This window comes from Cololabis saira, chromosome 8 (assembly GCF_033807715.1).
Source record: "Cololabis saira isolate AMF1-May2022 chromosome 8, fColSai1.1, whole genome shotgun sequence".
NCBI classification, from domain to species: Eukaryota; Metazoa; Chordata; class Actinopteri; order Beloniformes; family Belonidae; genus Cololabis; species Cololabis saira.
The window spans coordinates 12,439,591-12,462,517 of record NC_084594.1 but is presented as its reverse complement, the minus strand read 5'-3'; the positions used below and the strand labels follow the sequence as shown (position 1 = coordinate 12,462,517).

General features: G+C 39.1%; 1 protein-coding gene across 1 annotated transcript in view; it reads right to left on the bottom strand.

The window, feature by feature from the left end:
* Positions 1-22,927, bottom strand: part of LOC133448345 (cadherin-22-like) — a 221,812-nt gene that overhangs the window by 2,791 nt on the left and 196,094 nt on the right. Inside the window, exons 11-13 of the mRNA XM_061726770.1 lie at positions 8,563-8,680; positions 4,954-5,103; positions 4,521-4,622 (exon numbers count right to left, since the gene is read on the bottom strand). Coding sequence (XP_061582754.1) covers positions 4,521-4,622; positions 4,954-5,103; positions 8,563-8,680 — 370 coding nt within the window. The remainder of the gene's footprint in view (positions 1-4,520; positions 4,623-4,953; positions 5,104-8,562; positions 8,681-22,927) is intronic.

The window sequence follows — 22,927 nt, the reverse complement described above, 5'->3', positions numbered from 1 at the left end:
GAAAAAGGGAACTTTTGCAACCACATTAATAGTTCCCTGACTTAAAAAATCCAACCTACTGTCCCTTTTTTTGTTGAATTGGGTCATGGTTTAACTGAAAAAGGTGTTGCATGTTGCAAATTTGGTGAAATGGAGCAAAACCTATTTATTCATGCTCTTCCACTAAACAGTGTCAGCTGTATCAGTGTTAAAGCAGATTTCCATGTGCTGTCTATAACAACAACCCTCAGCCGTTCCAAAGAAAACCTGGATATTAGTTAAAATACAAACTCTTCTTGTCAGCGGTAGAAAAGTGGATGGAATTCATATGAAATGTTGGAAATGCCAGTTAATTAACTCGATTGACAGCATTTTTTTTTCTCTTCACTGCGTCACCACATAAACAGGAACTAAATATGTTTTTTTTATTTTCTTCCAGTACCCAGATGAGTAACTCAATGAGTAACTCCTTTAAAGTCATGCCAGTGACGAGACGTTTAGATATATGATTAACAAATAGGAGGCATGAATCTTCTGGAACAGATAGAAACTTGCCAAAAACAACAAGCCCACGCAGATTAAGAAAAAGACTATCAATTATAATGAGAGATACACTAACCCATCAGGACACCCATCCAAACACTGTGAAGGTGAAATATGGCTACATTGTTTTACAGTCAAAGTAGATCAATGACATGACTTCCTTAGCTGTGTACAGGAAATTTACAAATACTAAAGTACATTTAGATTACATTTTGTATGCAGGGACAAAAACAGCTCATTAACACAATTCTGTCTTTTTTTTTCTTCTGTTGTTTCCTTTTTGCTTGTTTGTTTCACTCACCTCGAGGGTCATTATGACTGTTAAACAATCGGTTCCTTCTAAAAAAGTATAGAAATGGGAATGAAAAAATAAAGTAAACTACAAGACTCATCAGTAAACATGGCTGTTCTTGGTATTCCCTTATATTTGGAGTCGGGGGGCCTTAAAGTCACTTGTGGAGTGAACATGCAATGTGAAAAAAGCCTTCCTGATCTTGAATAGGGATTTCATGCATTATCTCTGAGTGATAATGTTGTTCTCTTCTTACATTGTTTTCTGGGCTCCAGTGGGAGAGTGGTGTCTATAACCATTGTGTTTATTCTTCTCCGCCTTGAATGGGGCAAATTAATTGCCATGAGGCGGAAGAAAAAGTCATGGTTTGAGGTAATCTGTGGTACACACTGCTGTGCATACTAAACAAGCTCTAAGACAATTACTCTAAATTCACACTAATGAGCAGAGTAATAGGACGTGGATAACTTGGCGTTAAGAGTTCCTTCCTTGGTGCAGATGAGTAAATTCTGTTAAAGAGTGACACTGCGCTACATTCTGATGAAAGAAAAACGATTAGATAACCTGACGTTTGACACAACCTACCTCGCTGATAAGTGTCGCTACCTTTTAAGTAAGCAGATGCTTGAATTTGAAACCCCCAAAGCCCAATTTATTAGGCAATTAGAATACCTTTGGAAATGTCAATACGACACCATGTAGAGAATTTACCTCCAGGAAGCATATGTACCCATGTATCGCTGATTCCTATACATACAAAGCTGATACCCATGTGTACAGATGTTGCGATAAGTGTTCCTGACAAGACGGTTAATTTCCCCTTGGGCTGTGCTTGTTGCCCTCACACGGGACTTCATCACAAGCAGATGGGAGGTAATTGGAATGGATGCATGCAGATGCTTCGACGCAGTGGAATGGATTCTTCACAGCAGGCCCATAAATGAACTGATAGAGGGACTGTTTGTTTGTTAGGTAATTAGGCAGAAATTTGTTTTCATTTTTCTCATCATACAGCAATTGATGTAATCGAGGTGGTCCAGCCTCTTGAGAAAGAGTGCCAGTCGGCCGGTTTGTGTGTGTGTGTGTGTGTGTGTGTGTGTGTGTGTGTGTGTGTGTGTGTGTGTGTGTGTGTGTGTGTGTGTGTGTGTGTGTGTGTGTGTGTGTGTGTGTGTGTGTGTGTGTGTGTGTGTGTGTGTGTGTGTGTGTGTGTGTGTGTGTGTGTGTGTGTGTGTGTGTGTGTGAGTGTGACAGAAAGAGACAGAGAGAGAGAGGATAATGTACACACAAAAAATTCTGCAGAGAAAATTAATTGCATTGCACTTAAGAGGTGTCAAGTGATTTGTCTTAGATTCTAGACGTCTGCAGTGTGCACACCTACATTTTGTGTGTTGCATCTGTAGTAGAGGAAGTAAATGGGAGTAGGACAGGGTTAGCCATTATGCAGTTGGGATAATAAGGCTGCTTTCTGATGCCCCAGTGTTGTTATTCACACCATATGATAAGTGTGAAAACACAGCTCATCCCCCTAATCCTGACCTCTGCAGCCTGGGATTTCACTGAGCGCATTGTTGGCTAAAAAAGATGTTGCGACTTGGCCAGTCCTTCAGTGCTTTGATGAAGCACAATGTCCCTGGTCTACAATCAGATTGTCAAAGAACTGGCATATTTTATAGCTTACTGACACCACTGGGAACAATATGGAATCATTTCAATATCAGAAGAAGCATGATAAACTGTGTGGAACCTGATTTTTTTTAAACAAGGCCACCATGAAACTTTTTCGTTTATACAGTAAAGATTTTTCTTTTCTTCCCTGCACAGGGTCTTGCTTTCTGCTAGTTCAAAAGCCAAGGAGAGGTTTTTCAACTCATGCTTCTGAAGGTTTCCCATCTAGCCCACAACAAAACCATGATAGACTGCAAACAGTTGTATTTTTTTCAAGCCATCAGGTTGCCTCAGATTTGTACACAACATTTTTTGTTGAGGCTTTTAAAACCGCGATGAATAAATGATGCTCTTCTTTTGAAGTTCACTCCAGTAGATGGTTTCATTAATGGAGACTGACTTTTAACAAGTCTCATTAGAAAAGCTCTTCAAAGAAAGAGAGCGCAATGTTAGTCACGGTTAAAGCTGTGTAGTGTGACATCAACCATCATTCACTGCCTGCACAATGTAAAATGTGCAGAAGCACAAGCGGGGGAGACAAAACTCTGACAGCATCACCATTTCTTGCTGTCACCGAGGAGTGGGATGCAAAGACTTACATTTGGGGAAAAAGCAAAAAGCTAACTCATAAAAATTTCAAATCTGGCAATACCAAACATCTTTTGTTTCTGGGAGAGTGAGTGCATGGATGTACGGGGAATGCTAGTGGGGGTATGTGTGAAAGTCTATATAAAAACTTAAGCTCCTTGGGAATGCCTTGTCTATTTAAAGCCTCCTGTGCTTTGATACAAGTGCTGAGGTAGCTATTTTGCCTTTTTTTGCACCTCCTCTCTCCACTTCACTCCCATTCATTCAAGCTCTGCTTGTGTTCTGTGGATCAAAGTGACTTGATATCGTTCACAAAACCAGGCAGTATGTGTGCTCTTGTTTAAAAAAAAAAAAGAAAAACAATTCTCCTCACATAAAGTGGAGGAAAACTCCGACAGGAACATGAAAGAAAGATGAAACACTGATTTTATTTTTTAGCCAATGCATGTACAACTTAATTGGTGTAATATGATAGCTTTAAAAACATTGATCAGTCCACTGATGCTCACATCGCTTGACTACTGTATATGATTGTCTCAAGTCCCATTTTAAGGTGTATCTTCCAGAATTGCCCTTTCTTTAGAGCCATCACCAAATGTAAAACCATGGTTCCTGGTTCAAAAAGGAAGGAGTACTCTCAGGTTTGGGAGTGAGGAATGGCCTCAAGTGGAAGGCTTTAAGTATCCTAGAGTCTTGTTTACAAGTGAGTGAAGGATGGAGTGGGAGGTTGACAGATGGATCTGTAGAGCATCTGTATTAGTATCGACGCTGTTCTGGTGTGTTGTGGTGGAGGCAGAGCTGAGCCAAACAACAAGGCTCTCTGATTATAGCTTGGTCTATGTTCTTACCCTCACCAATGGTCACACATTGTAGATAGTGATTAAAAAGAACAAAAATGTTAATAAAAGCAGCTGAAATGAGTTTCTCCTGCAGCTTGGCTGGACTCTCCCTCAGAGATAAGGTACATTTTTCAATTATCTGGGAGTAACTCTGAGTAGAGTTGCTGCTTCTCTACATCGAGAGGAGTCAATTGAGGTAGTTTGGGCATCTGGATTGCTCCTGGGCGTCTCGCTTTGGATGTGTTTCAAACGTGTCCGACTGGGAGACGGTCCCGAGACAGACTTTAAGACACACTGGAGAGATTATATCTCCTAGCTGCCAAGGAAATGCCTCGGTGTCCTCCCGGAAGAATTGCTGAGGTGGCCAGGGAGAGGGAAGTCTGGCCCTCTGTGCTTAGACTGCAGTCTGATCCCACGTAAATGGAAATGTATCAATGAATGGACAAAACATTCCACTTTTTAAAAAATACATTTTTGTCGGACCACCCGGAATGATTTAACTCAGCACTGGCCATCATTAAGCAGCCATTAGGTCCATGCATCCATCCATCTAGACATCAATCTGTTTAACACAGGAATCCACACACATTTCTTTAGAACAGTCATGTACTTACCTATGAGAATGAGCATGCAGACCAGTAGTGCTATAAGGGCCCCGGGGCTGAGAGCTGCACTCATTACATATGCTGTTGCGTTGCAGGACTGGATGGCCCCTTCTGTGTTGTGAAAAAAACCCAACAAATAAAACAAAATGTGACATCAGTTTTGAGTTTGTTCAGCTGGATGTCTGACAAAGAATAGAGCCACTCTTTTTTTATCATGCATGTTTTATCTGCCTGTTGTCTCTGTAGAGGACCAATTGTCTGCAGATTTTGTTGTTTCTCAGTCAACAAGCTCAGTTGTTTCTCAGTCAACAAGCAGTATAAGCTCATATTTTGCTATGTTTGCTATGCAAAACAGTGGCCTTTTTATTACTTCTGCAGTTGATGCAGAGGGTGACAGTGACAGTAATTTCACTAATTGTGCAGTTCCCGCAGTAGCTCTCACCTGTGTCGCAGCCACAGACATGGATGGTCAGGGTGCCTGTGGAGCTGAGGGAGGGAGGCCCACTGTCAACCACGAGAATGGGCAGGAAGTAGACATTCTGTTCATGGCGGTTAAAGCCTGACCTCTGGGTACGGATACCAGCTGTGTTGTCTTGGTGGGTGGATGATGTGAGATGGAGGAGATAAATCAGAGAGACAAGGTAAAACATTAGATTACACTTGGGAGTCTTTGTGAATGAAAAATAAAAACAGTTTAAAATGAAACTTCACCGGTTTGTACATGTGCTCTGTGCCAGGCACTTAGATAAATGTAACACGGCATACTGAATGAGGTTTTGACAAATGGAGTCAGAGACGTTTGTGGGTAGACTTGCACACTAGATAGCAAGTAATCCATCTGTGAAAATATATATCACTGTAATTTCGTGTGAACATTAAAACGCTACGCCATGTAGAACAATTTTCATATTACTATTTATGTACAGAAATGTTACAAATGCTAGTTTGTCCTTTGGGGTTTAACACCTTCTTTGACAGCTGCAAGCTCACCAAACACATGAATACAGCTCATATGGTTTTGATTTAAAAGAAATGTACACCTCCACCTCAAAAAACTGGAATAATTTTGCCCTCTTCCCACTTCAAAGGAAGAGAAACTGTAGCATTATGTGAAATTGGAGGAGGAGCTAAAAACAAGAAAAGTGGATATTTTTACCCTCCAAATGTTTTGAACACCTCAATGAATAACAAATGTTTTTAGATTTTTGATATTTTTGATCATTTTCTTAAACAAATGAATGCTGCTAAACAGAGAAAAAGCTAACATTTTATTATTTAACCTCTTTAAAGTTTTGTTCAAAATTAACATTTATTCACAAGTGCCACCAAAAGCACTCTTCACTGCATTTCAATCAAATTCAAATAACTGCAAACTATCAACTGGTCGAATAAACATGTCCCTTTCAAACATTTTTATCATTTTACGTTATTGCATAACTCATTCATAAGTCCTGCATCAATAACGGTAGTATTATAGTGGTTGCCTCGTAGTTACAGAGGTGGATTTGGGTCCTAGAGGAACCAGGCTCAATGTTTGTTATTGTTTAATCTTTGTGTCGAAGGAACAATGTTGAATAATTTGCATATAAAATGCTGGCCGTTTGTCACATAGCAGCAACCTTTGTTCAGTCAAATGAGTTTTTCCTGTAGGCCACAGACTTCAAGCGAAAACCTAAAGGAGTTTAGCAACGTGGTAAAAATCTCTTGTCATCATTGTGTGTCAAGGGTTGGAGAGAACGATGTGAGGGCATGATGAGGGAGAGATGAAGTGAAAGATTGGAAGTGACAGGTTGACAAATGTGTCCAAGAAAAGAGACACCAGAGTGGAAAATAAGAGGGGTAGGCGGATAAAAAGTTAAGTCTAGGCGATTAAAAAAAAAAATTATTGGAGTGTTACAGAAAGAGAAGCTGATATCAAAGGTGTGCATTGTGTTTTGGTGTCTGGATTTTTTGAAAAGATGAGGAAGGCATAGACAAAGGGGTTTTCTTATCATACTTTTTCCTCACCCCCTACAGAACCTATCACATGTACATAAATAGTACAGAATGTCCTTTACACGAGGCGGGCGCTGTGTGCTTCTCTATCCACATCCATATGAACAAGGACTGCAGCAGACCCCGCTGCCTTCATACAGTGACATTTCCCTGGCTTGGGTTGCACCCCTGACATTTTCCTGGTGTCAGATCAATCTTGATTTAACCAGATGTCACATTTACTTAGATACCCATCTCTAAACGAAGGGTCTGTGCGCATGTATGCAAAAAAACACAGACATGCGTGAAAAACTGAGCTTCCCAGCAAAGCAAGGTCATCCCTACAAAACAAGATGTATTTTAGTGTTTCTTAAATTTGTTAAAGATTATGCTGAATAATAATAATGATAATAACAATAATAATAAAATCTACATTGGTTTTCAATCAAAGATAGAGACAATTCTGCCATATACAGTTGCAGGAATATGGATGCTAATCATTGGAATCAAGTTGCTTCCTGCATTAGTTTTGGATTTATACACAATGACATTCATGGCTATCACACGGCGCACAATATTAGACAAACACAATGTGTTTAAGATGATGAGCTACCATCCAACTTGCATCTTTATTGAACACAACCATTGGACATCCACAGTGCTGGAGGAAAACAGTGAATATATGATTTGGGTTAATATCTGGTTGAACCTGCCAGCTCTGGATCAGATGTGCGCAACATTCAAGATTCAATTCATCCATTTGTCGTCTTCAGAAATGCCCCAGCTCAGCTTTGTTGAATGTCCAGTATGAATGTGTTGCTTGAGATTTTGTTATGGCATCTCCATAATTGAATATTCTTTTTTTAAATATTCTGTGGTGTATTTACTTAGATGCCTCCCTGATATTATGCTTCGGAATATTTTGGTAAACTTGAGAACTAATTTTCCTCTCGATGATGCCAAATGGTCCAGGGCCAAATCATGATGCTCCCTCCACTATACTTCACTGTTGGCATGGTGTTGGTAAGCTATGATTTGAGTAATCTCCATCACTCGACAAACATTTTACAAGGGAAGATTGTACCAGGGTTGTTGGTAAACTTGAAGTGAGCAGCATTTTCTTCATAGTCAGCAGTAGCTGACTATGGGGTTCTGCTGCGTATCTTCTGGGTACATTTGATTGGGTATCCACTTCTAGGAAGAGCAGCCCCAGCATTTAACTATCACTTTATACAGTATGTTTAACTGTGGACCAATTTATGCCTAAACACTTTAAGATTACTTTGTATCTCTTTCCAGCCAATGCAGATCGACTACTCTTAATAATGTGTCTTCATGGATTTCTTCTTATGTAAAGCAGAGTTCACATCAGCAGATGCTTCTTATGATCACTTCCAAACTTATTCCATTAACTTAAATGAATTAACTTTACTTTTCATCCACTCTAGCATTGTGAATGTTTAATGGGTCTGCTTAATTAAGAAAAGAAAATAATACATATTTTTTCCCTCCTCCTAATGCTGTAGGTAAATGTCTTTTATTTATGTCTTTTTTTTAGCAGGAACACAACATCAGATATACAAGGGCTAATTAATCTTTTTTTTAATTTAACTCAGCTAAGAGTACCCAAACAGGTGGTGTTTATCCAATGTTTATCTTGATAATGAATTCTAAATCACGTACACAAGTACACAATTCGCTCTTAACTTTTAAAAAGTATCAATTTTCCCAATTTAAAAATGAAGTCAAACCATCTGGAATCTAAATAAATTGAGAGAGGGTAATTAAGACGTTGAAATCATTGATGAATATTTTAGAGCTGCTAAACAATGAGGGGCAATTAGGTTTTTCTTCACAATGAGCTTCATTTGTCAGTTTTTCAAACTTTAGTTTTATGTGTACACGTTTAAAATCCATACACCTACTCACAGCGAATCCAACAGCTGGTCTTGCTTTTACTGTTATTGATGCAAAATCCAGCTACACTGCCAGAATCAACAGCAACTGATATTTAAACAAGAGTATGAGATTATTTTTTATTTAATTAATAGATTTATTTATTCGTTCAGTCCGTTACCTTTGACATCCCACAGGGTGAAGTGACGATTGCTGGAGGCTTCCGGTGCCAGGGTGAAATAGAAGCGATGTCCAGTCTGTGGCTCGTCTCTATCCACCACACTGATGGTATGAATTAACTAAGGGCAGAGAAACGGAGCAGAAAGAAGAAATAAAAGGACAAGAAAGAAAGGTTAGATTTTTGATTCAGATCTACTCAATGGAAACAAGGAAATGAAGATAAAAGGCACTTTGCATTTCAAATGCCTTGTTCACGGGGAAGCGAGTGAGGTGAAGCGAGATGCAACAGACTGAGAAGGCTTGCTGTGAAAGAGTAGTTCAAAGGGGCTACAATCACAAAGAGATAAAAATGTAATTGTTCACTAAGTTGACACAGGTTTTTGAAAAATGTCTCAATGCTAGAAATGCCAAACCTTACCGAAAAAAGAAAAAAAAAAACTTTTTCGAACAGAAAAGGAAAGGCATTTTGAGTTTAACTTGTTGGCTGTAAAAAGAAGCACAATGAATGTGAGTAGAGGAATAGAAAGAATGACAGAAAGACTAGTGGGTCCTATCTAATGCAATAACAGTGACTTACATGAAAATAAATAAATAAATGTAATTCAATTCTGACAACTTTTGTTTGAGCATAGTACAATAAAGTCAGATTCTTTATAAGCTGAACAGGCATCAACAGCCTCTAGAGATGCTTTCACCTTAACATAAGGCTCTCAGAAACAATTCCTCTTGTCTCATGCTGTTGCTCTCCAGCCATCATCAAAGCAGGAGCTGATAAATTATATTTTAACATTACATCTGTCTACGTTGCTTCCTCCCCCAGCACAAAACGAGTTCATCCATATTATTTACAATTCCTTCAACTTTTAGTTATTGCATGCTTGTAGCAGGATACAAATCCAGAAATACTAGTGGGGGTGGCTGAAAATCAATCACAGAGGCTGAAGAGAGCACACCGTGCATTATTATAACTGGATGTCTTTAAATGTACAGTATTCTAAAATATCCTAATTAGATTGGGGTAGATCACATTATCTGTTAAAACTGTCAAGAGATCAGCTATATTAACCAAAAAGTGAAATTTGAGTAACTTTTTATGTCATTAATTTCTGTAAAAAAATATTTAGTCACATATTTCACAACCATTTTTTTAAGTCAGAGTTTTGACGGATGCTCACCTGCCTCTGGCAAGTACAGGTACCTTATTTCTAGTCAATTTGTTCTCTTCTACATGTGCACATAAAACAGATTTATATTTTCCATGGGAATACTTCATCAAAAAAGTAAGCCTTTGCCTGTGTTAAAAGTATTTTTCCCTCTTCATTTTGAATAAATAATATTTTTTAATATTTTTATCATTTCATAATTTTTTTGGGGGGGGGGGGGGGGTGGGGTAATTAAGATGTGACTTCCTCAAGCACTTAACTTATGCTGCAATTTAAAGTGTCAGCTTCAATGAAACAAAGGAAGCAAATTGGATTTTTAGATTCTGTGCCCCGTATATGATATAAGTAGTATGAAGAATGAATTTGCATTTGTATATGACAAAGAGAGCAATGAATCATGTCAAACTGTCAAGCAAAATTATTGTCACAGTGCTGGTATGAAACAGTGCTCTGGCTCACTCCTGACAACCGTGGATTAAGTCCGCCATAATTAACATTCACAAAATTTGACCGACTTTTTGAACAGTTTATGAAGTTGTCAGTATTCACACAGAGAGGATATTACCTCTATATTTTGTTAATCACAGCATCCTAGTTCTAGATCCCAGCTCCAGTGGGCTTCCATCAGTTGCAGTTAATACATGAGAGGCACAAACAAAGGCTTCAAATAAGTATGAAGTTTCATCCATTTACCCATCCATCCATTATCTACACCCAATTACGCCTGTTCGGGCTCAAAGGAGCCTGCTGGAGCCTGTACCAACTCTCTTCAGGTAAAAAGCAGGGGTACATCCTGAACCGGTCACTACATTATGGATGGCTAACAGGCTCACCCGCATTCTTATAGGCAGCTAAATATCCCTCCATCCATGTTCTATACCCGTTTTATCCTTTGCAGGGTCACAGGGGTCTGCTGGAGCCTATCCCAGCTAATTACAGGCGAGAGGCAGGGGTTACACCCTGGACGGGTCGTCAGTCCATCACAGGGCCACATATATACAACCATGCACCCTCACACTCACACCTACAGGCATTTTAGAAACATTAATTAACCTTTATGCATGTTTTTTGGACTGGGAGGAAACCGGAGTACCCGGAGGGAAACCACGCAAGCACGGGGAGAACGTACAAAGTCCACACGGAAAGACTGCCACCGGGAGTGAAACCGGGAACTTGCTAACCACTAGCTAACTACTAAGCCACCGTGCTGCCTGCAGCTACTGTAAATAACCAATCATATATTGGCAGGAGACTTGAAGTACCTGGAAAAATGCAACCCTTACACACAAGAGAACCCAGCTGAGACTTAAGAAGGTTCCCACACGGCAACACCAAGCCACCATGCTGCCCGAGGCTTAAGCTGCTTGATTGAATTACTAATGTGCATAGAGTTGGAAGTTACAGTCAGTTGAACGTTGATACACTGTAGTTTGTGGTACTTGGTGCTCAGTTTGCAATTCTTAAGTACCATATATGTATATGTATATGTATATGTATATATATATATATATATATATATATATATATATATATACACACAGTGGGGAGAACAAGTATTTGATACACTGCCGATTTTGCAGGTTTTCCCACTTGCAAAGCATGTATAAGTCTGTAATTTTTATCATATCACTCTTCAACTGTGAGTGATGGAATCTAAAAAAAAAATCCAGAAAATCACATTGTATGATTTTTAAGTAATTAATTTGCATTTTATTGCATGACATAAGTATTTTTAAGCATTTTATTGCATGACATAAGTATACACACACACACACACACACACACACACACACACACACACACACACACACACACACACACACACACGTTTTTGATCGTCACTCCCAATATCTCAGTAGGTATAATCTAAGAGCTAAAACTTATTTTAACTCCTACAGTACCTACAGGAACTAGTTCACACTGCTCAGCTGTACATTGATTCATCATATACCTACATGTCAAGAAAATACCCAACTCTTCAAATTACCTGCGGCACATATGAATGCCAACCAATTCATAGTTTCCATATTATTGGCTAAACTCATGCAAAAAACAAAAAAAAAATAAATACTGCATCATTTAATTTAACTCCTGCAAGACCTATTTTTCCTTGGCTGGTTTGAGTATCTTCTAAAGTTTTATCCGGACATGTACACAGGGTCAAGAAATAGCCCAGCACATGAGCTGTTGCTTTCTAAACAAAGCATTTTCAATTATCTAGTTAATGAGCTTTAGAGATGCTTGTACGTGGATTTTGAACTTCTGGGCACAGTCAGATTGATTAATCTCACAAAAACGATGTTTATCCCAGGAGCTATTTTCCAAGTTTTTATGTTATGTTAAGTTTTCCTTCCCATCATATGACAACATACAGCAGGTACACAGCACAGATGCTCAGCGTCATTTTGTCTCCGTCTAATCACAGTTTACAGAAAATAATGAGCGCTGCCACTGACTTCATGAAGACTTAATTGTCTTTTTTCCCTGTTTATGCCAATTTTATATCTTCTGTGTGTTTTGTGTATGGGTAGCATTACTCCCACTGCAAACTTAATCAGATATTCGCATTGTAGCTTCGAGTTTTCTTAAGGGCTTTTATTAATGGCAAAGAATATTCCTACTAAATGTAAAACTGTCCTTGGTGATTTGTGGAAGGTTTTGTAAAAATGTATCCATCACAAAAATTGTACTTAATAAAGCATGGCTGGGGAAGGAAACCGAGACAGGCAATCTCTCTTAAATCCACGGCTCGCTTTTCTCTACTTTTGTAGAACTTTGTTAAAGGAACGCCAAATTACTTAAGGCTTTAGAGGTGATTTCTTTTCTTTTTCTTTTTTCCCCAGCCACGTTGCAGTACAAGTTGTATTTCATGATCTCCTCAACTATTAATAGCATGAAGCCATGAAATGTTAAAACATTACAGTATGTTGCTCAATGGCTGTATTTCTTTTGTCTGCCACAAAAAAAGCTCACAGCATCTACCAGGATGAACATAATGGAAGCATATCAAACCATCAATCAGCTGTTCTGGGGCCTGTACTACGAAGCGGGATTTGGGGTTAGCGAGGTAACTTCAGGTTTAACCCTGGGTTTTCAGGACTACGACGGTGGTTCACTTCTTACCGGGGTACATCGCCATGGTAACTTATGCTGAACAGCTAACCTGCTCCGGAGCAGGTTATGTTCGAGATACAGATCGCCGGGTATAAAAGCACCGCCCACTGACCAATCAGCTCTCTTGGAAAATGGCATGCCCTCTTGAAGAGAATCCAGTGGAGCTCGGTGCGCGGATCGTGAGAGGATCCCTCCGAAGAGAACGCGTATTCAGGGACCCTCCTGTCTTCTTCTTGTCATTTTTTTTCCTGTTTGCTGCAAGTAATGTCAATGCTATTTCATTGTGCTTTTGTATACTGATATCATCCTAAAACAGAGAGTGATAGAAACACTAAAGCCTTGTACTTGTTGTACTTCTAAGATATGAAAGTGAGCCTACTTACCGCTTTGAATTATGTTTTTATATTTATTTTTTATTTGCTCCCATGTGCGTTTCACTCCGCTGGGGTTGCAGCTGAAGGAATGAGGCTACAATTGTCATACACGCCATACGAATACATCTAAGCAACACATGCATTTAACAGAATAGACAACTGTAATTATAGTCAGATCTACTTATGCCCTAATGATGGGGCAGTGATGTTTATATCCCTATGAACTTACGCATTTATACAGTCAGCGATCTTTTGCCAGCTGTCTTTCCTGCATTTTGCAGCTGCAACTGTGTTGCTTTTTGCCTGTATTCTATGCCTATACTCATCATATTTCCGTAAAATTATTGTTTGCTCTTCGCTACTGAAATAAGCGGCTCTGACAGCGGACTTCTCCATGCTTGCGATTGGTCATGCGCTGAAAACACCGCCCCTTTTATGTGCACGCGCTCATATCCAGATTGGAGAAACCTGGGTTGATATACCGAGTTGATAACCACCGTCGTGTGACCGCTTAGCGTGATTGCAATTGTCCGGGTTAGTGAATCTGGATAAGGAAAAGATATCCTGGGTATGTTGAACTTGCTTCGTAGTACAGGCCCCTGGTGTCAGTCTTGTTGTAGAGGTGCAGAATCTAGCAACCTGTTTAATGTAATTTTATTTACTGCACTGAGACCCTCCTATGTGTCGTTGATATTAACCATTGTCATAGTCTCCACAGAAATGTAAACCAGCATATACCATCTTCTAATGTTATGCCAATTAAGAATTGATTCATTGAAATAAGCGTCAAGAACTGCTAAAAACAAAAACAGAGGCTGCAAAATGATTATTTGAAGGAGATCAGATGAAAGTGATCAAACAAAGAGGAAAATAGCATGATAGAAAACCTGTCAAGAATGCACAGTAAGAAATGGAAATGGACACTTTTTGAAGACAAATATTACAGCACTGTCCTCTTGGAGGGATTGTGGTAACAACATTGTTTGCATTATTATTATTATTATTATTATTATTTAGACAACTTATCAAGTTTTTTTTTATATTTTAACTTAAAGGAGCTTGAGGCTCCTTTTAAGAAATGAGACTCTCTAGCGCCACCCTTCACCACGACGACCGTTGGGGGTACTGCAGCCAACAGTGAAGCCGGCACGGGAGAACGGGGAGAACGCACATGCAGCGTCATGTGACGTCACATCCGCAGCCCAGCGCGGGAAATTTGGGCCCGAATTGCAGCACATTTTGCAGCACACAGCCTGTTCAAGGCAACAGAGAGATACGGTAGAGGGCTCATTCTTTTTGGTTTGGAACGCTTCATCTGACATTATTACTAGAAAACTTAAAACGTATACGAATTTTTCTCATAAATCCTGCCTCAATCCGGCCTCAAGCTCCTTTAAAGGAGCTGTATGTAAGAGCAATAATAAAACGAATCATAAATGACCACGATATGTCAACAGACATTTAAAAATCATGTTCATTTCAAATACTTATGTCACTGACAACAGCACTCAAGCCAGGATATTCCAGTTTAAAAAGAGGAGTTGCAGCCCTCAACTGATGTTTATGTTGTCATTTTTTGTTTTGGCCTGAAGCTCCACCCTCCACCTATCTCCCAATCACCAAGTCAGTATTGTTTCAGTATCCGGGTTGCCAGTTCGGCTCTAATTATCGCAGCCATGGCAGCCTACGTTCCTGCTGCATTCTGCAGCCTACCTGGCAACCTCTGGTCGGGGGGAGGAGGGGGAGGGTACACGCCGCTCAACAATATTTTGAAAGTGACTGCAGTACCAGTTTTGGCCATTTCTTACAGACGGCTCCTTTAATTATTAGGAAACAAACAAATAAAAATCAGACATTCAACTTAAAGACATCTTGATGGAAACATATTTGTTGCTCATCTCTGATTCCAAGCCACTATACATATGTGAGTGTGTCCTTCATTCATCCTTCATCTATAAGTGACTGATCAAACAGCGATATTACTTCTAACTCTAGGCATCTTCTTTATTGAGTGATGCTTGAGCGCATGTTGCTTTCCACTGTGACACCTTATTAGTGGTTCTGCACATGACTCTGAATCATGTGCCAGAATGGAGCCTATGCATTACTGGGACAGAGCTACTGACAAAAAAAAAAAACACACTTCTGGGCCACAGCCATACCTTCCCAATAAACAGCTTCTCAGCAGCAACGTCGCATCACAGACACACAACAGGCTTAGTCATACCCACAGCTCAAGGAGGCTCTTTGGGATAATATGGCTTACTTTGTAATTACAAAATGCTGCGGCATGATTTCAAGGTAAATGACACGCTTCCTCCTTGGTGCGGCGTTAAATATGCATTCGAGAAATGTCGAAACCCCAGGAAATATTGCCAGTGTTCCTGCAGAAACATTTTCAAAACTTTGTTTCATGATATGTGATGGCTTGAATTTGCACTGTAAATGAACGCCGTAATGCCTACACGCAACCTCCTGCAACAGCTTGTACTACATTTGTAAAACAAACTTCTCGCGCTCGTTGAAGTGATGTCAGGATGCACTACTTTCCTGTATACCAGCAAGTCAGTACTCCAGAAAATGAGCAATCTCAACCCATTTATTACCTGGACTGGAACATCCTGATTGCAATTCATTGATTTCTCAATGTTGCAATCTTGTTTCATTGTTGCAGTGGGTGTCAAGAGGGTGGTATGTTTACCCCATCACGCTAACTGGTGCAGCTTTGGTTATAACCGTGAACATATAATATTCACGTTGCTCATGCTCAGCTACAACAATTAAAGTAAAGGTTGTGTTTAAGAGGGCAGTATTGTACTTCCATAACTTTACTAACTGTTTATTTCTAAGATCTGCACAATGGATAGTATATATGACATTATAAAGTACCTTACATGAGAAACAAAAAAGTTATTTATCAATCAGAGGTCATAAGCAATCAAACACTTGAAAACTTGATTGTTTCTTTAAAATGAGAATCATATGAGTGGAGGCTAAACAATGTGGAAAAGAGGCAAACTGTTCATTCTTTAAGACACTTGCGACATCTGTCAGGTGCTTTCAGCTGTATCCGGCATCCCTTTGTGTGTTTACTTGCATAATAAGAGACTCAGTGACATGAAGCAGACATCGCCACACCTCCAGTCACCCAGAGTGATCTCTGAAAAACGCAGTTGAGTGGGCTGTGCAATATGCCATAACAGGACTGATCTTTTCTTCACATCACTCTTTTGAAGCCCTGTCACTGTCAGGTTTATGTCAGGAAGGACCAAGAATAATGAGCAGGGGAGCAGAAAGCATAAACAAAACCAAAAAAAGGTGATCACAATAAATCTGGCTGCATCTTTGAACAATTGGTGTGGCAGTGAAGTTCTATTCAGTGAGCCTTGATCAGTTCTTTGTGACCGTATCCACAGCAGGGGACTTTCCAGCAATGGCTTCAGGTGAGTGAAAACCGAGTGCTGAGATGGGGAGAAATGAGCAAAGAGGAAAGCGAGTGTGTGGGAGTTTATCGAGCAGCTAGTGAAACTCCCTCTAGCACAATCACATAATTAGATTTCTATCTAGCGGTACCCTTTCGTGACCCCCCTTAAATCTCTTGCATCTCTGGAAAGCCAGAACAGGAAATTTTCCCAAAAGTAGAAACCATTTTGCACTAAAGGTGTCTGAGAGGTGAAGGTTGTGAGAGGGAGGCGGATCTCTCATTCACAGCCAAAGTCAACCATCCAGGGAGCCAAAGAATAAATAAATAAATAAGCACACAACTACTCGAAATGTGTTGTTAAAAGTTAATCTCCAAAACCCAGAGCTCTCAGCAACCTGGTTACCACGGAGGAGGTACACCTTGAATGCAACCATTATTTCTGAGGGATAAAATTCTTCATTATGTTGTTCAGCAGAGAATTAAACTATCTCTGTGTATTCCTGTAAAGTTTGTGAGATATATCTCCTCTTTAGTCCATCCATGTTTAGTTATAGTAGCCCATTTCCTTTCAGTTTGCCTTGGTCCCCCAACAACTGACACTGACCTTGTTAATCTCAGTGATATCACAGCCAGCACGGCCTTATTATTACATCTCTTGCTCATTGCCCTGTAGCAATATTGTGGCTGATCAGAGTTAGAAGATGGTTATTGTTTCTGTTTTGGAATACATTAGCTGTATGACGTTCAGACCATCAGAAGAGTTGGCCCTAACCCCTTACCCTGAAAGGATTTCTTCATCTAAGTGCTTCACAAAGAGTTGTAAGAGCCTTTTGTGTTTAATAAATGCTGCAACAAGTAAAACACAATTTTTGCAAGCCATATCCAGTTTTGTTCCCTAAGCCAAGCAGTGAATGAGAATAAAAAGAGGCGAAATGCAATAATGTCACGAAGGAAAGTAAGCTCTGTCTCTAAGGAAAATTAGGCAAAATCAAAGATGAATTATTTTTCCCCCCTTACCTGACCAGCATCAAATATTACCCCAGACAATGCGTCAAAGGCACAGACACCAAATTAAAAAGCGCATATATGCACAAGCATAAAAAAAAAAAGCTTATTTTTAAGATTAAACAATTTCTGGTTCTGTGATAACAAGTTTTCATATATTAATTAGGTAATACTGACCACCCAATTATATGACGTGCCATGGACCAACTAATGACATGACTCTTCAATGCCTTGTACATCAGAGAAGATGTCCTTCAAGGGCCAGTGGTGAAATATAATCACATAGTCACACCCACATCCTACATATACTATACTATACTATACTATACTATACTTGGGTATACTACATATACCCAAGAAGATACTGACAGGGCCAGGAAGAGGAAATGCAGTTCATTACACAAACGTAATTAAAAAAACATGTAAGCTTTAATTTATTTCAGTTTCTACTTTAAGTTATAAAAGGTTATACTTCCAGAAAGGTTTAAGATGCTTCAAAGATTTAGATGGACAAATATGGTTTGATAACGATGGAGATATCATACGGACCACATCACATGGGACATTTAAAAATTCAGCATCTGTGATTATGAGAGATGATGCATGAAATGCTGTCTAATAAAACTGAAAGCCTGCCTGGGTTTGCTTTGCCATCTAAGTTAGTTTGCTTATCCTTTTAGTCATTTCTTTTATGTGTAATATGTGTTTGTGCTTGTTTTAGCATCCTTAATCCATTTGTATGAGGAGGGCAAGCCTTGCACTCACATGTATGTGATGCGTGTGCGTCTGTGTGTATCGGACAGGTTTAACATTTAGCTATCTCTCCCGAGGGTTGAAGGTTGGCTGCCGTGGCTAAACTGAGGTGATCTGTCACAGTGACCCACTCATCCACCTGTGACACGGCATTGCAAAGCTGACAGGCTTCTTTTACCCCGGGCTATACTTAGTATTTGACTTTCCACTCAGCCGTTTTTTCTGCGTACATGGCACTATATGACATCCGTCCCTCTGCATTCAGTCACATAAATACCACAAGCTGGGCAAGGAATGGGAAGACAGTGGAAGACTGTGTAGATGTGTCAGTTGACTGGAAAGGCGGAACTCTGGATAAAATGTATTTCTCACAAACTGCAATTGAATTATCAATGCCAAGATAAGATATGTATATTTCTGTCTAATTAATTCACAGCGGACTACAGGGCCCAATTGATTTGGGTGGCCGCGGAGGGTTTCAGCTCACGTTTGACAAACTGTAGATAAAACAGGATGACACATCCCTCTTATCTGCAAACCAATCAGTGTCATTCTAGATGTCATTTGCAGTGTGCAATGCTGCTGATAATAAAATCTGAAAGTGCACTCTTACTGTTTTATCTACTATATTACAATGGTGGGTTTTTTTCCCGCTAAGAGAGACAAATAGTGCAAAACATATGAATAGAACAGTTTTTAATAATTGCATAAACCTTATCTTTCAACATGAAATGGACTGCAAATTTCGTTTCACATTTCCACAGCTTTTCACGATCTTTTAGAATTGCCAAAAATTTCAGTCATTATGGCCGTTACAATCTTAAAGCTCTTGAAAAGGAACATGTGTACTTTGAAAATCTTTGTTGGTTCCTTCACTTTGCTTCAGTCATACTTAGATGTAGCTCTGAATCTTGAAAATATAAAAGAAATACACTTATGCGTGGATAGAATGAGAAATGTTTAGTTGGAAATTTTAAATGAACTTTTCTTATTAAAGACAAGATGGAGAACACACCAAAACAGTTCAGATTCATCTTCATTAGGTATTAGTATGGCTGCAAGATAAAAGCTACTGCAGGTAGCCGTGTGTGTGTGTGTGTGCGTGCGTGCGTGCGTGCGTGCGTGTGTGCGTGCGTGCGTGCGCGCGTGCGCTTCTAGAATGAAAGAAAATGGACATGGTTTTGTCGCTGAAGGCAGCAGCAACAGACTTTGATTGACATACGGTGGGCGTCTTCCTGTTGGCTTCGAGGGCAACATGGCAGTGCACTGTACGAGTAAAAAGTATATATTCTTTATTTGTATTTTTATTTTATAATATATAAAAAAGAGTGTTCAGATAAACAGTAGATGCGGCCAATGCTTTTGTCTGTGTATTTCACAGTCTATTACAGCTGCATCGCTTCTTGTTTCTCGGACCCTACAGGTTTTTCCTGAGGGTCATATGTCCTGAAATGTGCATGCGTTTATCTCATCTCAAAAACATTTTGTTTAAGATATGAAATGTTAAGGATTCTATGATGACAAGGGATTTTGTCACGGAAGCCCTGAAGAGCCCTGGCTGAACGCTCACAGTATAAAAGATGAATGAAGAGTGATTTGGTATTAGGGTCTTGGAGTTTGCCTCACAGCCCTCAGCAGGAAGGTTCAAAACCCGACAGTGGGTAGAGTTTGTGAGTTGTCCCTGTGCTTCCGTGGGTCCTCCTGGTACCCTGGCTTCCTCCAACAGCCCAAAAACATACATGTCAGGTCAGGTACTGATTTTAAATTGCCCATAGTAGACAGTATGCATGGTTGTTAATCTACACGTGGCCCTGCAATGGACTGCTGACCTGGGGTGCAACCTTACCTTATGTTTTAAATGGCATTTTTATGCAGGCAGAAATTTGAATAGAAAGAAAAGGATTTGTTTTGATATGACAAAATCATTCTTCTAGTTTTAAAGGTGTAGCTAAATATTGCTTTTATTTAATATTTTATTTTAAAACCTGTATCAACCATAGATTATTCAAAATTCTGCATGAAAACTAGGTTTTTGCTTGAGGCCAAAGTAACTTTACCACAACTGTTATTCCAGAACCTCCTTAAAGGAGCTTGAGGCTCCTTTTAAGAAATGAGACTCTCTAGCGCCACCCTTCACCACGGCGGCCGTTGGGGGTACTGCAGCCAACAGTGAAGCCGGCACGGGAGAACAGGGAGAACGCACATGCAGCGTCATGTGACGTCACATCCGCAGCCCAGCGCGGGAAATTCGGGACCGAATTGCAGCACATTTTGCAGCACACAGCCTGTTCAAGGCAAAGGAGAGATACACTAGAGGGCTCATTCTTTTGGGTTTGGAACGCTTCATCTGACATTATTACTAGCGAACTTAAAATGTATACGGATTTTTTTCATAAATCCTGCCACAATCCGGCCTCAAGCTCCTTTAAAGGGTGGTAGGTGAACCTGTATCTAATCATATGGTGTCATCATGGCAAAGCATAAAGAGCTGAGGCAAATGTGACACCTATGAGCCTCAGAGTCTTGCAAGAATGACCAAATGAATAAAAGATAAAAAAAAGAAAAAAATGTTTTCAACTGTCACAGACTAAACATTTTCCAATCGATCTAAGAAAGGGCTTTTTCACTCATTGCCTGCCATTCGATACAAAGCTGCTTCCCTTTAATCATAATGCAACTGAATGAGCAGACTGCTACTTTTTGTAGTACTTTGAACTTGTCACTTTCAACACAGCAAGCTGAACTGCTTCTGTCACTTTTATCCGACAGCAATGCTGGGCATGGGTGTAACTTTGGTGGGGGGGGGGTCATGGGGTCTTCTGGCACAGGAAAAATAAAGCGACTTATTTTCCTGCACTTCTACACACATTGGGACAATAGTGACACAAAGTTAACAAAAATAGTTGAGCTGGACATATTCATACAGTATATTACACCAGAAGGCATTGGTTCTAAAATGTTTATGAGAAAAGGCTGTCCTACATTATGTATTATTAAATGGAAAGACAATCAGCCAAGAATTGAGAGAATAATTTCTAGGAAATTAAAAGTCTTCGGCATTTATTTTCATTATATGCATTATATGTGCAATGAATTTAATAAAAAATTGTGAGTCAGTTCCACTGTTTTTTTCCTATTAATTTATATAACTTTATGCATAAAAGGGTTAATGTAACTTTGTTATTCCCCTTCTTGTCTTAAACACTGTAGATCACCCATCTGCAGTCAGTGTTAGCACTTATTTTTTTCATTATCAAAATGAGTATGAAATATTAAAAAGTATTCAAATTGCAAAACAAAGAGGGGTGTTTTAAATGTATAATTGAGTAAATTTGAATTGTCTAGGCCTTGTTTTTAAGTTATTGAAAAGGTCCCAGAAAATCAATAACAAGCAATTTTGAGCATATAAAAATTGTTTTAAAATTCACAAGCCCTCAAATACAATACAAAGAATATGTTTTATTTGATGCCTTTTTTTGACAAATGGGATTTTGGAAAGTGAGAGAGAAATATCCCGCCTGTCCCCAGTGGAAATTAAGCTTATGATTGTGGGTTCATTCTGTAAATAAATAAATACTTCAGAGGAAACTGACACATCATATTTTCAAATAAGAGGGCTGTTCAATGTTTCCACCATGGTTTTTACTGCCATTAGTAAGCTGGGAAAAGGTTAGCAAACAACTTTAATCACTTTATGACTCAGCTAGTCCATAACCTGTACCAATATCTTTCACAGATATAAATATTGAGGAATAACAAAGTTCAATGCTGAATGTTTTTATTGACCTTAAAATTTAGAAAAAAGTAACTAATTTAACTTTTGATTAAAAAAAGGAGTGCTGAAGATGCTTGCAACATTGAATATATTTCTATAAATGGTTTCCAAGGTCTTACTATTGTTGAACTAACATATTTTCAAACCTACAAATTATCAAAAGCAGTTAAACAAATCCCTAGGATGTAGATTGGACAAAAAAGCAAAGAAAGTACCTTAAGAAAATAAGCTAACATTAATGGAGCTTCATTGTTTCTTGATGTGAACTTATTCCTATCATGGTGTGTGTGTTTTCTGCCTACATGCATTACATTTTATTTGTGTATTTTTCTCTAACATTCAGTGTTCCTAATTGTATAAATATATTGAAAAGTCAAATGAAAAACAAACAGTGCATATACATGATAGACGACCATGCCTGCCCCAGTAGAGCATTGCTTACATGTAATATCTTACAGTTTGATAACAACAGCATGTAAACTTTTACTCCTGATACAGGCACAGAAACATTTAGAAATACCAGCTATTTTAATTGTGAATTGCTTTTTCTGTATAGTTTTTTATTATTGTTATTATTTAAAAAAAACTACTTGTAAAGACTGTATACATTTTTTTTTTTTACATGAAGACGAATGTAAAACTAATACTTCAAAGACTCACAACATGTGTTTTTTACATGATCCCAGTGTAAATCCAATATGTAAAGGTGAGAAGCTATTTAAGAATCTGCATCATGGCTCTGGCATAAACTGTGTCCC